General features: G+C 41.3%; 4 protein-coding genes across 11 annotated transcripts; 1 reads left to right on the forward strand and 3 right to left on the reverse strand.

Moving 5' to 3' along the window:
• LOC109712993 (protein usf) lies at window positions 100-2,973 on the reverse strand. The gene is made up of 5 exons (XM_020236899.1): window positions 2,776-2,973; window positions 2,252-2,394; window positions 2,021-2,150; window positions 1,240-1,431; window positions 100-563 (listed from the first exon to the last, which is right to left on the reverse strand). The coding sequence occupies exons 1-5, from the start codon at window positions 2,950-2,952 to the stop codon at window positions 357-359; spliced, it is 849 nt and encodes a 282-aa protein (XP_020092488.1). The 5' UTR covers window positions 2,953-2,973; the 3' UTR covers window positions 100-356.
• On the forward strand, window positions 4,231-7,689 carry LOC109720348 (pentatricopeptide repeat-containing protein At4g04370-like). 4 transcript variants are annotated; one of them, XM_020248525.1, is made up of 3 exons: window positions 4,231-6,785; window positions 6,890-7,018; window positions 7,162-7,689. In XM_020248525.1, the coding sequence occupies exon 1, from the start codon at window positions 4,496-4,498 to the stop codon at window positions 6,689-6,691; it is 2,196 nt and encodes a 731-aa protein (XP_020104114.1). In that variant the 5' UTR covers window positions 4,231-4,495; the 3' UTR covers window positions 6,692-6,785; window positions 6,890-7,018; window positions 7,162-7,689. The 4 variants fall into 4 exon arrangements, with proteins under 4 accessions (XP_020104114.1, XP_020105600.1, XP_020104880.1 ...); XM_020250011.1 differs by having other exon boundaries at window positions 4,231-6,718; window positions 6,862-7,018; XM_020249291.1 differs by having other exon boundaries at window positions 4,231-6,718.
• On the reverse strand, window positions 7,761-9,077 carry LOC109725515 (DNA-damage-repair/toleration protein DRT102). The gene has a single exon (XM_020255105.1). The coding sequence runs from the start codon at window positions 8,909-8,911 to the stop codon at window positions 7,964-7,966; it is 948 nt and encodes a 315-aa protein (XP_020110694.1). The 5' UTR covers window positions 8,912-9,077; the 3' UTR covers window positions 7,761-7,963.
• LOC109722633 (bifunctional nuclease 2-like) lies at window positions 9,391-14,530 on the reverse strand. Of its 5 annotated transcripts, none has more exons than XM_020252549.1 (11): window positions 14,378-14,516; window positions 13,827-13,902; window positions 13,112-13,424; window positions 12,553-12,723; window positions 12,356-12,405; window positions 12,169-12,225; window positions 11,672-11,737; window positions 11,509-11,601; window positions 10,932-11,050; window positions 10,010-10,101; window positions 9,391-9,728 (listed from the first exon to the last, which is right to left on the reverse strand). In XM_020252549.1, the coding sequence occupies exons 3-11, from the start codon at window positions 13,413-13,415 to the stop codon at window positions 9,673-9,675; spliced, it is 1,008 nt and encodes a 335-aa protein (XP_020108138.1). In that variant the 5' UTR covers window positions 13,416-13,424; window positions 13,827-13,902; window positions 14,378-14,516; the 3' UTR covers window positions 9,391-9,672. The 5 variants fall into 5 exon arrangements, with proteins under 5 accessions (XP_020108138.1, XP_020108896.1, XP_020106678.1 ...); XM_020253307.1 differs by having other exon boundaries at window positions 14,373-14,512; XM_020251089.1 differs by lacking the exon at window positions 13,827-13,902 and having other exon boundaries at window positions 14,378-14,530.

Consider the following 14,761-nt stretch of genomic DNA (forward strand, 5'->3'; position numbering starts at 1 on the left):
GAAGCTAAAACTAACTTTCCGGCACACGCAGAAAGATCAAAGACATGGTAAATGGAGAGAGAGAGAGAGAGAGAGAGAGAGAGAGAGAGAGACGATGCATGAGAGTTTTTTCTACAGAATTTCACAACCATATAATATATCACATAAACACATTAAAACCTCAACTACACATCATCCAAACTTCACCGAACAGATGCATCACACAAAGCCCCCTCGAACATAGATAGTAAAACAGGAGCAACAAAACACTGGACAGAGAAGACACCAGGAACTGTCCTGCAAAGATCTTATTTTTATAACATAGCAAGCAGCATGACCCAGGTCATGTATGAAAGATCTTTTCCTTGCTTCAAGGATTAGAACAGGAAACGGCCCATCCAAGAACGGAAACGCGACCAAGCCAACTCGACAGCAGACAGGTCCCCGTCAGTCATCCCCAACTCCTTCCTCCTCTTGATGCCCTCAGGGGACACATTCATGAAGGCGTGTGCGCATCCCGGATATATGTGGACCTCATATGGCACTCCTGACAACTTAAGCTTTTCCTCTAGAGACTTCGCCGCCTGAGATAAAATAAAGAATACACAGCAGATAAAAAATAAATGCTGGTTTGTCGGAGCCATTACTTAGTTTCTAACTGTTTTGATTTAAGTTATATTACTACATTGTAGTAGTGATTCATTATCTAACAGCTGTTCACAGTAATGTAATTTACAGTTCTATCAACTAAAAATGTATTAACTGCAGTTAAATTTATAGAGAATCACCATCAGATTTTACAGAATCTCAATTTATTGATAAATAACTTAAATCAAAACAGTTCAAACCTGAGGGTGTGTCAATAAAAAAAGAATAGCTAAGAGATATATTTCAAAATTGGCCTCCAGTTGAGGGGGTCCCTCTAAATTTTGACCTAAGAAATTTGATTCCTCTCAACACTCCTTTTAGAGTAAAATGTAGCATCATGAATGCAGTTCATGCATGCCTAGATAAGACAACGAGCTGAATGAAGAAGGGTTCCATACTTTGGAACACAGATATTAGAGGAGTTTTTAAAAAGGGCTACATATACATGCTTTAAACACGTTAAAAGAAATTAGGGAATATAAATATTAGAGAAGAGAAGAGCTTTGTATTTGTGAAACATAAATATTAGAGGATGACAAAAAGTATTCACTAAATATAGAATATACATACTTAAAGATATTAAAAGGAAGTACGCTAGGTGGAAAATCTTACAGTAACATCTGAAAATCCAACAAAGTTATCAAGCTCGCCGAAGTGAGCCTGAATGGGAGCCTTAGCCTGAGATGGATCAGCAAGTTGCGGGGATGGAACGCCGTAGAAGGCAACAACAGCATCGACCTCTGGGACTAAAACTGCGCTTGCAATAGATAAAGCACCTCCCATACAATAGCCAGTTACACCAACCTATGTAATAGAAGTCAATTAATATAAGAATAATGCAGTATGTATTATCTATATATGATATTCGCATTCTCCACTTCAGAAAGAAAAGGTAATATGACTTCTATTTATTTAGTACAAGAAGAGATTACACATAGCTAATGTTTCTCAACAGATAAGAAATTCCTATTCCAAATATATATGATAATAACTGTTCTATTCTAGGCAAGATGGGTTGAAAAACAAAAAAGAATTTTGAGCACTGAAGCAGGGTCTTCTAACATTATTAGGGCCGGAAATATGAGTAGGATTGATAAACATTAAAGGTCATTATATATGCCATTTCTAAGCAATTTAAATATCATTGCCGAACATATCAAATTCAAAATCCAACAAGCTTGAACACCATAAACCTATTGCAGCTGCAAAGGATTTGCCTTTATGCATATTCTATCAGCCAAGTAAGAAGCATATTCTTTCACAATTAACAAGTTGCGAGGTTGTGATCATGTATTATGAGCCCTTCGCTCGTCATACTTTAGCCGTCTGGAATACAATTAGCACAGTTGATAACTAATCCACTGCAGCAAATAACGGTACTTTAGGCCCTCACCTTTGATGAACCATTTGCCTTGAGCCAATTGACTGACGCACTTATGTCCTTGACCGCGCCTTGCCAGTCAAGACCTTCCATCAGATGCTGTGCCTCGGCAGCATCCAGACCAACCTTTCCACGATATAAACTGACGACGGAATACGAACACAAGAAGAGTGATACAAACAATAAGCTCCGTTTACGGAAAGGGAAAATATAGCAGTAAATAAAAAGGATCAGATATCATACTCTGGGATTAGGGCTCTATATCCTTGATCCAACTGGGAAATGTGCAAAGCATGGTTCTTGATCTCAAAATCGACTCCCCACCACTCCTGCAACACTACTATGCCTGGAGCATTTTCTTTGCCGACTACATACGCATCAAAAGTCTGCGTGCGCAAGATACGAAAAAATTAATACATAATAATTCCATTGTTAGCAGGAAAGAAACTTTAAGTATATCATCTATGACAATAAAGAATGGATTTAGAACTAGAAATTGCTGAACTCCCTTGACACACTCCATTAGCAGCTACGGCAACCTATTCAGCTATTTCAAGATCAAAATGGTACTGCAACTATAATTTGACACTAATGAAGTTGATCGATCGCTAATTTCCACATCGACTCCGCACAAATCCACGAACCCTACCCGTAACATGATCGAAGCACGCAGAGCATACAAATTTCTCACGAATCGCATCGTTCTCGTCTCAATCGAGACATTGCCGAAACGGGAGGAGGAGGAGAGAGGGAGATCGGGGACTCACGGTGTCTTCTCGCTGGATCTGAATCTTCTGGAAGGGCTCGGCGGCGGCGGCGGCCATGGAGCGGAGGGGGATGCGACGAGCGAGGCGAGGGAGAGGAGAGGAAGAGGAGGAGAGAGGGGAAGGGGAGGAGGAGAACAAGGAGGAGGCTCTTCTCAGTAGTAGGAGAGATGTGGCCATTTAATTCTCCTTGCCCTAGCCTTCTATTTATATTATTATTAAGAACCACACAAACTACAAGAGAGGGTGACATGTTAATGTCGCGATGATACAAGGTCGTTGTTACTAACTCCTCACCATTGATGAACATTTTCTTTTTTTCATTTTTGGTTTAATTGCACTATTAGTCCCTATCTTTTATTCAATTTGTACCTTCGTCAGGTCTCAGAAATTCAAAATTTATTATTAATTTTTCATTAATATTAACACATATTTTTTTTCTCAAAATAACAATTAAATAGTTATTTTTTTTTATAATTTGATCATTTTTTTCTTATTTAAATGATAGCAAAATTTAAAAAGTCGAGATTAAACTGTAATATAGTTGTTAGAGGTACAGGAACTATGTAGGGATAGGGAGATAGTACAGGGACCATACTTCTTATTTTTTACTTACCTTTTCTTTTGGCCAAGTTTTTTTTTTTTTTTTTTTATGCTTTAAATGAGAAGGGAATATGCTCTGTTGTTTCCAGATGCACTGATAAGCTGGACATTTCTAGAAGTGTCTTTCAGGCCTTACCAAATAAACAAATAAATAAATAAATAAATAAGTAGGTAATAAAACTTTTTTAAAAGGTATACAGTGGCAATGAAAATTCCAATAAACAAAGCAATTGGGAAGATGAAACATAACTTTCGAGTGCAAACAAATCCTTTCCTCCACTGTGCACAACAGTTTACATTTTCATTATATATATATTTTTTTGTCAATTATTTAGAGAGATTTTCTTGTTACAGGATTAAATTCGTCTGATAAAAAATTTGTGTGCGTGCTCGTCCATCGTCTGCATAAACTAACCAACCAAATATTTGAAAATAAAAAAAAAAACAACTGCAATAGCGCAGATGTAAAAATAATTTTATTGGTATAGAAAAATAAGAGCAAAATTGAAAGCAGAAGACGACGGTAGCAACCGACAAGTGGTTTATATTGAGACGAGCATGCCTCCTCGCTATCACGGACTTAAGCGAAACCTGTGCAATGCGTATTTTTTTTCGCAAAGTGAGTAAGTTTACTTTTCTATTTGTCAAGTCAAAATTTACTCGCCTTAAAGACTAAATATAGGAAAGAGAGAGGTTGAAAAATATTATGTATTGATTAAGAAAAAAAAATTACAACTTATTTTTTACAATGTTGGGGTAAAGACCACAACATTATATAGGTCACTCATCATCCAAGTTATAAATGAAAAGATGCTAAGTGGCTTATAACTATAAAATAAAAAGGAAGGCTGCGAGCTCCTAAAATACTATACTTATTGCTCCGCTAAAAACTCTAAGAGGCTCTTGATATATCAAGTCTAAGAAACTTTTGATCCATCAGCATCTATGTTATCGGTCTTGAAATTAGCATAAAAACTTTTAAAATATCCCGACAAAATTTTCAACTGAAATTTTTTTTTGAAGCTTGAATGATTGGAAATAAAAAATTAGCGAAAAATACTTCTTCCGTGACATCACGCTCTACTAATACTACTCGTTACGGAGCTTTGCTGCTCGCTCTATGCGGCCTCTGACGCCACCCTCCTCATTTGCAGCCCCCTCGCCGCCGCCGCCGCCGCCGCGCGCCGCAGCATTCCCGCACCACCTCCTCGTCGACTCTCCCTCCGCCTCCCTCCGCCGCCTCCTCCCCCCTCTCCACGCCCTCGCCCTCGTCCTCGGCCTCGCCCCCTCCCTCGCCCCCTCCCTCCTCCGCGCCTACTCCGACCGCGGCGACCTCAGCAGCGCCCGCAAGGTGTTCGACGCAATTCCCCGCGCGAAGAAGAGCGTCGTCCCCTTCTCCGCCCTCATTGGCGCCCTCTCCCGATCCGACGATCCCGACTCCGCCTTCTCTCTCTGCAACCAAATGCGGCGCCTCGGCGTAGCTCCCAATTCCGTCACCTTTCTTTCGCTGCTCTCCGGCGCCTCGTGCGCCCGCCGCGCGCAGTGCGTGCACGCTTCTGCCATCCATTACGGCTTCTTCGACGCCGATCTCGTTCTCGCCAATTCGATGGTGAGTGTTTACGCGAAATGCGGGAGAGTCGACACCGCCCGCAAGGTGTTTGATTTAATGCCTCTTAGAGATGCCGTCTCGTGGAATTCGATGCTCTTGGGCTACGCTCGCAATGGTTGTGTCGACGAATCGATCGACTTGTGTAGAAGAATGAGATTTGAAGGTATATATCCTGATCAACAAGCATATGGATCTCTTGTAATTTCGCTTACGAATTGTGCAGAAGAGTTATTAGAACCCATTAAAACTGGCAGGCAAGTTCATGCTCTCGTGGTGAGTTCTGGGTTCTGTTCGGATGCTCGCGTTGAGACCGCTCTTATCAGTATGTATCTAAGATTCGGGAGCTTCGACGATGCATTTATGCTATTCGATCGGGCCTCGGATAAGGACGTTGTTTCGTGGAGTGCGATGATTTCGGGCCTTGTTCAAAACAGTAAAGCAGATGAAGCATTGATCGTCTTCTACAGAATGTTGAGTTCGAGGGTCGTGCCTGCGCCCACGACCATAGCTTGCGCTCTTTCAGCTTGTGCCCAACTGGGTTTGCTGAAAGTTGGGGCTTCTATTCATGGTTACATTGTTCGGCAAAGATTCCCGATGGATATTTCTGTTGAAAACTCGCTTGTGACAATGTACGCAAAGTGCGATCGCGTTACACAATGTCGGTATGTTTTTGAGGGAATGGCGGATAAAGATCTTGTTTCATGGAATGTGGCGGTCTTGGGTTACTCTCAGAATGGCCACTTGACCGAGTCCTTTGCCCTTTTTCATGAGATGATGTTGGGGTCGCAAAAGCCCGATAAGATTACGTTAGTCTCGCTCCTTCAAGGGTGTACTTCAATGGGTGCTCTTGGATGCGGAAAAGTGGTTCACAACTTTACAATCAAATTGGGGTTTGGGCCGTCGATCTCTCTCGACACCTCCTTGGTTGATATGTACTCGAAATGCGGCGATCTCGTGGCAGCAAAGAAGTGCTTCGATTTGATGCCAGAGCATGATTTGATTTCTTGGACTGCAGTTGTCGTGGGGTATGGCAGTCATGGAATGGGGGAACTCGCACTCGAAATGTACAGAGATTTTCTAAGCAAAGGGCTAAAACCGAATGAGGTCATGTTTTTATCGGTGCTTTCTGCTTGTAGCCATTCGGGGCTTGTTTCAGAAGGGCTAAAGATATTTGAATCCATGAAAGAGGAGTTTGGTGTCATGCCAAAGATCGAGCATTATGGCTGCATAATCGATCTCCTTTGTAAGGCGGGGAAGGTTGGTGAAGCATATGAAATCCTAAAAACAATGACTCCAAGGCCAAATGCCGACGTTCTGGGGATAATTCTTGATTCTTGTAGGGCACATAAGTTTGTTGACATTGCAGAAGCGGTTGCGAAGGAGATTATTTCGCTAGAGCCCAAGTTTGCAGGGAGTTATGTGCAATTGGCCCACAGCTACGCGACGATTCGGAAGTGGGATGGTGTGGAAAAGGCTTGGACGAAGATGAGGGAACTGGGATTGAAGAAGGCTCCTGCATGGAGCTTTATTGAGTTGGATGGTGCGATAACCTCATTCTTTGCAGACCATTCTTCGCACCCTCAGCAAGAGGAGATGATGAAGGTGCTAAGGATCCTAGATGGTGAAATGAGAGATATCAGCAGAAGCTTTGCTACTAAGGGCCTTGCTGGCCTGGTCGGAGCTTTAGCAGAAGTACCGTTGGATTAGAGCAATTCAAAGATTTCTATCTCATTGGTATCCTTCTAGACGACTTCCAGCTACAGAAAAAATAGAAGTTTTAAATTGTAACCTTTGTTTTAAGGTCACTGCAGCTTCCGGCTATAGCAAAAATTTCATTATTTTTTCAATTTGTCAAATACCTAACGGCTACTTCTCAGAGTGAAACAATATGTTCCAATAGACCAGAATTCGAGACAAATCATCATAATCATCATCAACAGCAGCAGCACTAGGGAGCCATTGCCAAGTTACTGCTAAGCGGCTGAAGCAATACTAGAAGAGAAGAGTCTGCAATGGAGTGAGGCTAAATTGCAGGTAACGTCCTTACGAACGTGGCGATGCTCACACTGCCCCCTTTATATTGTAAATCTACATATTACACCCTTAAACTACAAGGTTTCAATACTTTGCCATCTTCGTCTGTATCTCATAGACGATATCTAAAACTTCGTTCACAGGTCGATGGGGGAAAATATCTCAGAGGGCAACATGAAAACAGAGATACTCACAAGGGGCTTTCCTGCATTTTGGTCAATGAATTTCTCAGACCAGTTGGCTAGTAAGGAGAGATACCATGTGATGTCAGTAATGGCAACTATAGTAAAACCTCAATGCAATGGTGTCGACAATTTTACATTGCGAAAAGAGAAGCAAGTTCGGCAACTGTACGCAAAACTTTAAGTTCTACTTCAGTTCCCTAGTTCTTGGAAGAGTTTATGCAGTGACAGAGTTTGCCACTCAACGGTGACTGGTCAATTACAAAAGGAGTTACAGTGCTTTTGCTCTGTAGTATGAGATTCAGATCACCGCGTCCTATTTTCGCCCTGATTGCAGACACCAATTGACTTGTCCTTAATATGGGAATCTAGCCAGAGATTTATGCAAGCGAGGGAAAAGCATTCGAGAATAATAGAAATGAAAGTTATTCAAGGCATTGGTTGGATTGCTAAGAAAGAGATGAAACAAGGATGCTGCCTCAAACTAAGGCTTCCAAAAAAGTTGCTAAATCCACAGAACAGAAAGAGGTTAAAGTCAAGCCATCACAATCTGAGAGATGGAAGAAAAACCACAACTCATAAGCATTATTTATTCCAGCAAGCACATTGTCTGTTATTTCTAAGATCATCATCCACCACCGACGAGGAACAAAACATGCTACTACTACACACAACCACGGAGAGAATCCATAATACAAAACATCACTAGCAGCATTGGCAGCAGGGAGGAAAACTAGAGAATAGAGGTTGCAATGGTTGCTCCTCAACTGACGGAACTCGCGATCTCCTTGTCGATGGCGTCGTTGGCGGCGGCGAGATCCTCGTCGAGGAAAATGTCCCACTTGCCGTCCCACCGGATGAAGAACTCGGTGTCCTCGAAGTACTTGACGCGGTGCACGTCCCCGGCGGGGGTGAACAAGAAGTCGCCGTCGGCGAGGTCGTAGCTCTCCTTCTTGGTGAGGTTCCACACCGTCTTCTTCCCGGTGATGACGACGAGGTCGTGGCCGAAGGTGTGGTGGTGCGCGGGCTCGACGCTGCCGGCCTTGAAGCGGACGTAGGCGGACGTCGGGCTGTCCCGCACGATCCGCATCTCGCCGCCGGGCATGATGTCGACGGGCTCGAAGGTCATGCTCTTCCTGAGGCAGCAGATCGCGCAGGTGGTGCCGGTGCTGCTGCCGGAGGAGTCGGAGTCGGGGATGGCGGCCATCTCGGCGGGGGCGGCGGAGAGGAAGGCCTGGATGTCGTCGGGCCAGGGGGCGTCGCCGGAGGCGGGGCAGGGGGCGCGGAAGGGGGTTTGGAGCCAGGCGTCGAGGATGGGGGCGGCGGCGGAGGGGGAGGTGGAGAGGCCGGAGAGGGAGAGGACGTTGCAGGCGTTGATGGAGCGGGCGTTGGCGGCGTCGCCGGGGGAGGAGCAGGTGGCGGCGTAGACGCGGGGGAACTTGTTGGCGAACATGGAGACGCCGGCGCCGGTGCCGCAGGCGAGGAGGCCGCGGGTCTCGACGGAGGAGGGCGGGGCGGAGCTGACGAGGCGGGCGACGGAGGCGGCGATGGAGTAGTACTTGTCGGAGCCGAGGTCGACCACCTCGACGCCCCGGAGGGAGCGGAGGTGGGCGACGGCGGCGTCCTTGAGGGCGCACCCGAAGCCGTCGGCGCCCGCGTAGATCCGCAGCTTGCTGGGGTTGTTGCCTCCCTCCGACTCCGCCGACGCCATGGCTGGGCGATGGGTTGATGGATTGAAGGGGTGTGGGAGAGGGAAGTGAAAAGAGAGTGCGAGATGTGGGGATTGGGTGGGTCGAAGAGATGATGATGACTGATGAGAGAGAGGAGAGAAGGTGCGTGACTGCGTGAGGAGATCGTAAACTTGAAATAAATAAATAAATAAATTGGAAACTAATAATCACAGTGCGTATAATACCTCAGACTATCAGGATCAGTATGGAGAAATTAATCAATTATTACTACGTATACTGAATTTAACTGCATTCGATGCATCATCCCCTAACATCCTTAGATTTCACCCAGATCGTATTTTAAAGCGCAACAAAGTTACATTCAATGATAGGAATTGGAAAAACACGCGTTTGATTAAAAAATTTTATTCAGCGCAGATAAATGGAGCACAAGACGTTATGAACATAACATCCTCCTAAGTCCTAATTTCGGATAAATAAAAGTAAACTGCATGCAGGATTACAGAGGAGCTTTTTTAAGATCGACCAGAGTAGATTAGTTCCTTTTAGTACCAAATTTACAGACTCCACCGTATGCCACGCTTCAGACGCCAATGCAGCTTTTCGCAGCTATACACAATATATACATATGTACTTATTTACATACCATGACACCATCGTGATTCACAGTTCTTTGACAGTGTCTTTTATGAACAATTTTCATTAACTAGAACACATCGACTGCGGATCGAAAAGCCTAAAATGCAGAGGACCATATAGCTTTTGATTATTAACCTTTTATTTACGTCCACTTCTTTCTTTTCGATCTGAGCTGAAAAAGCTTGTCCCTCCATTGTGCTGGAAAAGAGAGAGAGAGAGAGAGAGAGAGAGAGAGAGAGAGAGGTTAGGAAAAGTTAATGCTAAATTGCTAATTTACTTCGATCATAAGTGATTGTTTGGCCAATCTTCTCAATGCAGCTTCTTTATTTCGAGAGTGGGAAAGATCTCAAAGTTATACAACCCCACTACGAAGCTAGTATTTCGGCTGCAGCGAGAAGCTCTTCGGAGGGTTTTATCGATGAAAAAAAATAATAAAAAGAAAATCTTCGCTTCCCCAAGTTCTATAAAACCATGCTTACCAGCATCTCTGTATCGTTCCTCGACAGCAGCGATGAGCATGTTGCGGACCAATCCAAACTCTTTGCTTTCCAAGCACAGCTGACCATCGGGCCTATCAGTATAAAGACAGCGGAGTCAGAATATTACTCTCTTCCGTCATCGGACTAAATAAATTACAAGCCAGCAGTTGTGTGAAAGTAAAATATAAGAGATTCATGATTTGAAGCTTTTGCAGAAACTTGAAAACCAAAAATTAGATGCTCGATTTTGGCAGGTACCGATCTGAAATTATGGTCCCAAATGGGCCAAACCGACATGCAGCCAAAACATCTCAGTTTCAATTAGCATAAGGGTAGTGACAATGATAGAGGTAGACATGTTATTGAGAGATGAGCCAAGGTTCATTGAACTTGGTCAGTATTTACATGGTCGACTCGACCATTATCAGTAAATCTGCTTTATCCATGACAACCACAGCTATTTATATTTCACTATACTTTCTAAATCTAAGGAGGCTTAGCATTTAAATCTGAAGTTAAATACGTCAAATGTAGATTGTTGAACAAATTCAATTTCTTTATAGTTTATCTACACTATTTCTTCTACTGCATATGATCACTTCGACCAACAGCACATGAAATTTAGCACAAAATACAAATTTGCTCTATGAAAATATCTGAAAGTATGCTTCATTATGATCATTCCAACTAAGAATGCCATGATCTTGTTTAATTAGGAGACTTCAAAAATAAAAAATTACCGAAACCATCTGAACTGTTACAATTGAAACTCTGAGATAGAAATTGAAATTCAGATCAATCTTCAGGCCTAAATTTGTAATTATCCTTTTTCCTCTTCCTTTTGAATATTTTGTTTTCGATCTCCGGGTTGAAATAGTTGCTGTATATAAAAGGCATGTGAAATGCAGGAAACTGATTTTACCGATCAAGTTCAGTAAACAACAATCCATCAGACCGACTAGAGGACACCTCTACTGTAGTTGGCTCGATCACTCTCATCCCATCGCTGTATGCAAGATTCCTGTTCACCTGTATTGGAACCTGTACGGACCGCAGGAAAGAAACAGAAAGGCATTAACATATAATTTGGCTCTCATTTATGACAATTCAGCCCACCTTCCACTCCAATAACAGTGAACTTCCAATTATAAGTCACGCTTATAAACCATTGATATCTGTATCGAGAATAATCTGGTTACAAATATTTTAAACTGGAATAAAAGTTCTTTTACATGATAGAAGGTGCATTTGCCCATTAAAAATAGCTGGACTACTGCCAATTTTTCAGATATCTTTGAAAGAACGTAATGTTACAAAAGAGCAAAAATTTCTGCAGAATATAAGAGGAGAATGTTATGAGCCTTACAGAAACAAATGCCAGTCAAACTTTACCAGCATAACAGAAAATTTGCTATATGGAGACCAAAACAGCTATTGCAAACTAACATATTTATACGGAGGGTAAGACCAGCTTGAAATTATGCGACAAAATTGCATACCTTGCACCGAACAGCAATGTTAATGGCATCTGAAGGTCGAAGATCAAAGCTGATAGTCTCATTTTCATTTCCAACCTGTATGTGTCTATATGCCTAGTTCAGAGGATATTGTGTGCAAAAGTTAATTAAACAAAAACATTTTGGAAAAAGAAAGTCATATTGCCTTCATCAGGTACAACTGAGCAAAGTATGCCTCATTAACTCTTTTAGTCACCCTGACTAGTTGCACCTGAAACACATGAAAACCTTTCATTTAAAAAAAGGTGCAAGAATTCAGCTCAGATAACAATAAAAGTAAGGGAGAAATTACATGTATAACGCTGGGAATACATCTATTTACATATATATATATATATATGCCTGCATAATTTGAATTTTTATATAGTCCATTTAATAAGTGATTTTCTTATACATATATGACCTTGTATTTACAATAATAACCCTCTTTAAAAGCCCTTTTTTTCTAAAATAAACCAAGTTATCCACCATTAATTGGGTATTTCAGCAACTTGCTGTAACACTAATTTGTAAGTGCACTTTAAAGGGGTATATATGAAAAATTCAGGCTTCACAGGGGTAGATATATAGAGGACCTTGCAGGGTTTTATACATTACAGCCCAAATAAAAATGACAGATTTGTAACAACCAGTTCTACTTACCGTATAACCCATCTTTTCAATCATCTCTCTCACAACTTGATAAATAGTAGGCCTTTTCTGGAAAAGCATACACTAGTTATTGTCCATTACTAAAAAAGTGCCCTATCTATACGGCATAAAGAAAACAAATTTCTAATATTTGAACAAGTGGTTCAACTAGATAGCAAAAACTGCTCAAAAGTCTTACAATTTGAACATTTCGGACTGCAGCCATCAGCAATACACTCGGCATCTCCACTGGACATCAGGAAAAGGTTGAAGATTAATTGCTAGTAATGAATCTTCTTCACAACAACATTCTTCAGTCAAATATGTGAGGAAAATTCATATGCAGATATATTAAGGACCAGCATATAAATTTCTCAAATAAGAGAAGATACATACAGACAATGATTGGTAGCAGAAGATCACTTCCATCTTCCATCTTCAGTACAATAGCAGGGTGAGGAGCATAGTCTGGTAGGCTTCCCCCTTGGGGGTTATTGTGCACACATCTTAAGTATCTACCATCACGCATTTTTATCATGAAACCATCCGACCCACTTCGTACCTCAACTGAAAAGGGCAATTCAAAGACTCAGATAATCAGAACTGCTGCTGCTCATGTAAATGCCTCAAAGTTCATTTCAAGAAACTCCACTTAGGCCAATGTACACTTGGTAAAGAGGTATTCTACCCTTTTTTTTCTTTTCTTTTTTTCACTGTCAATGGCAACAAGTGAAGTTTGAACAACAGGCTAACCTTCCCATAAAATATACATGAAGGCACCAACAATATGACGCAATTGCTAATAGTTCAGATTTCAGAACCACAACTTTTAACAGTCTCATGCTGGACACCAACAATACGATGCAAAGCTTCTTCAAGAAGAAAACTGAATATTCATCCGATAATACTGTAAATAGGAAATATGAGAAAAGGCGTTAACGGTCAAAGAAAATACCAGCTTCCATGACACTGGAGTTTACATAGTCGCCATCATTTTCACTGAAGTTTCCAGCCATGCTACCGTTACCATCTGAAGATGAGCTAAAACTACAATGAACAGGGCAACATTTCCTCACATAATGTTGAAAAGGAACATAACCAACCCTCTTTGTGCTTCTGCGTACACCATTAGGCCCCCAGAATCCACTTCTAATGAGCCCAGTCTTTACTATAGAATTGTTGATCAGTGCAGTCGAAACTCTTGCATGCTTCGGATGCACAACAGGGCGATAAAGAGTGGTCCCTTCTATAACTACCATACTTGCCGCCTTCATCAAACATCAGAAAGTATTAATACACTTCAAGAAACAATAAAAGAAAAACAAAAAAGTGATCATAAGAAGTGAAATGACATATAGAAATTCAAAGCAATGATATCTCCGAACAGGAGGGGGAAAAAAGAGATCAAATGGCATTTCTTTTGGCGACACTGAACGAACATAAGCAGCAATCATGTGGTTGGTTCACCATGCATACATGGCAATCCTTGTGATACACTACATCTCCTACATTTCAACCTGACATGTTTCTGAAAATATCGACAATATTTCAGCACATAAATCATAAATGCAACAAATCGTCCGTAACTTATCCTCTGATATATCACAACAACTTGCCCTATTCTTCAAACTGAATTTTGAGGACCTACAGTATATCTCACAGATTGTTACCGTAGCGTCTTCAGGTCTTTTATTTTGAAACGTGAGTGTCGGGATCGTTCAATCCCCACCATCAATTATATCATACCTGTACGCAGATTATCAGGGCATTTGTGGAGACCTCAATCCTAACAATTCTACTATAATCACACAACGAAATAATAAATTTAAAAATTATCTCTTACAATAATACAACAAAAGAACAAACTTTAATCCGGATTTTATGTATTACACCAATTGCCAACTCAAGAAAAACCATTAACTAATACATGTGGAACTACATAGATCAAGAGATAGTACTTACATTTTTCACATGCATGGAATACATTACATCCTAACAGGACCAAATTGTCAACTACTATCAATGCAAATCTCCTAAAAACCACGCCTTAGAACGAGACACTCAAAATCACTACGGAGATTGAGAGATATATAGATCAACGACCAAATAATATCCAAAACACAAGAGATTCGGTGGCAATAATTACACAATTTCGAGCTTTGTGACTTGCAATTACGATAAATTAAGGTCTATTCCTAGATCTCAAAGAGTAGCACCTCACCAGAATCGACCGATCCGCGGAAAACAAGAGAGAAAACCCTAACCCTAGAGTTATCCACAGGAACTAGAGAGAGAGAGAGAGAGGTAGGGGACGAGAAGTGTATGTAGTAGATGAGGATTGAGGAAAGGGTTGTTGCCGCATAAATTGCCTTTTATGCGCACATTTCGTATTTGTAATTTTTTATTTCGGGAAATGCTCTTTATATTTCGAAAAGACGAAAATAACCTTCTGCGTAAGTGAGATTATTTCACCATAAATTAAAACTCTAATCACATCTAGTAATAATTTCTAAATATAAATTTCAATTAATTTATTTGCAAATTCGCTTAACTCACCGGCAATTTTTATCAGATTGAATTTTAAAATTATTTCGCTAAATTAGGT

This window comes from Ananas comosus, linkage group 1 (genome assembly GCF_001540865.1).
Source record: "Ananas comosus cultivar F153 linkage group 1, ASM154086v1, whole genome shotgun sequence".
Classification (NCBI taxonomy): Eukaryota; Viridiplantae; Streptophyta; class Magnoliopsida; order Poales; family Bromeliaceae; genus Ananas; species Ananas comosus.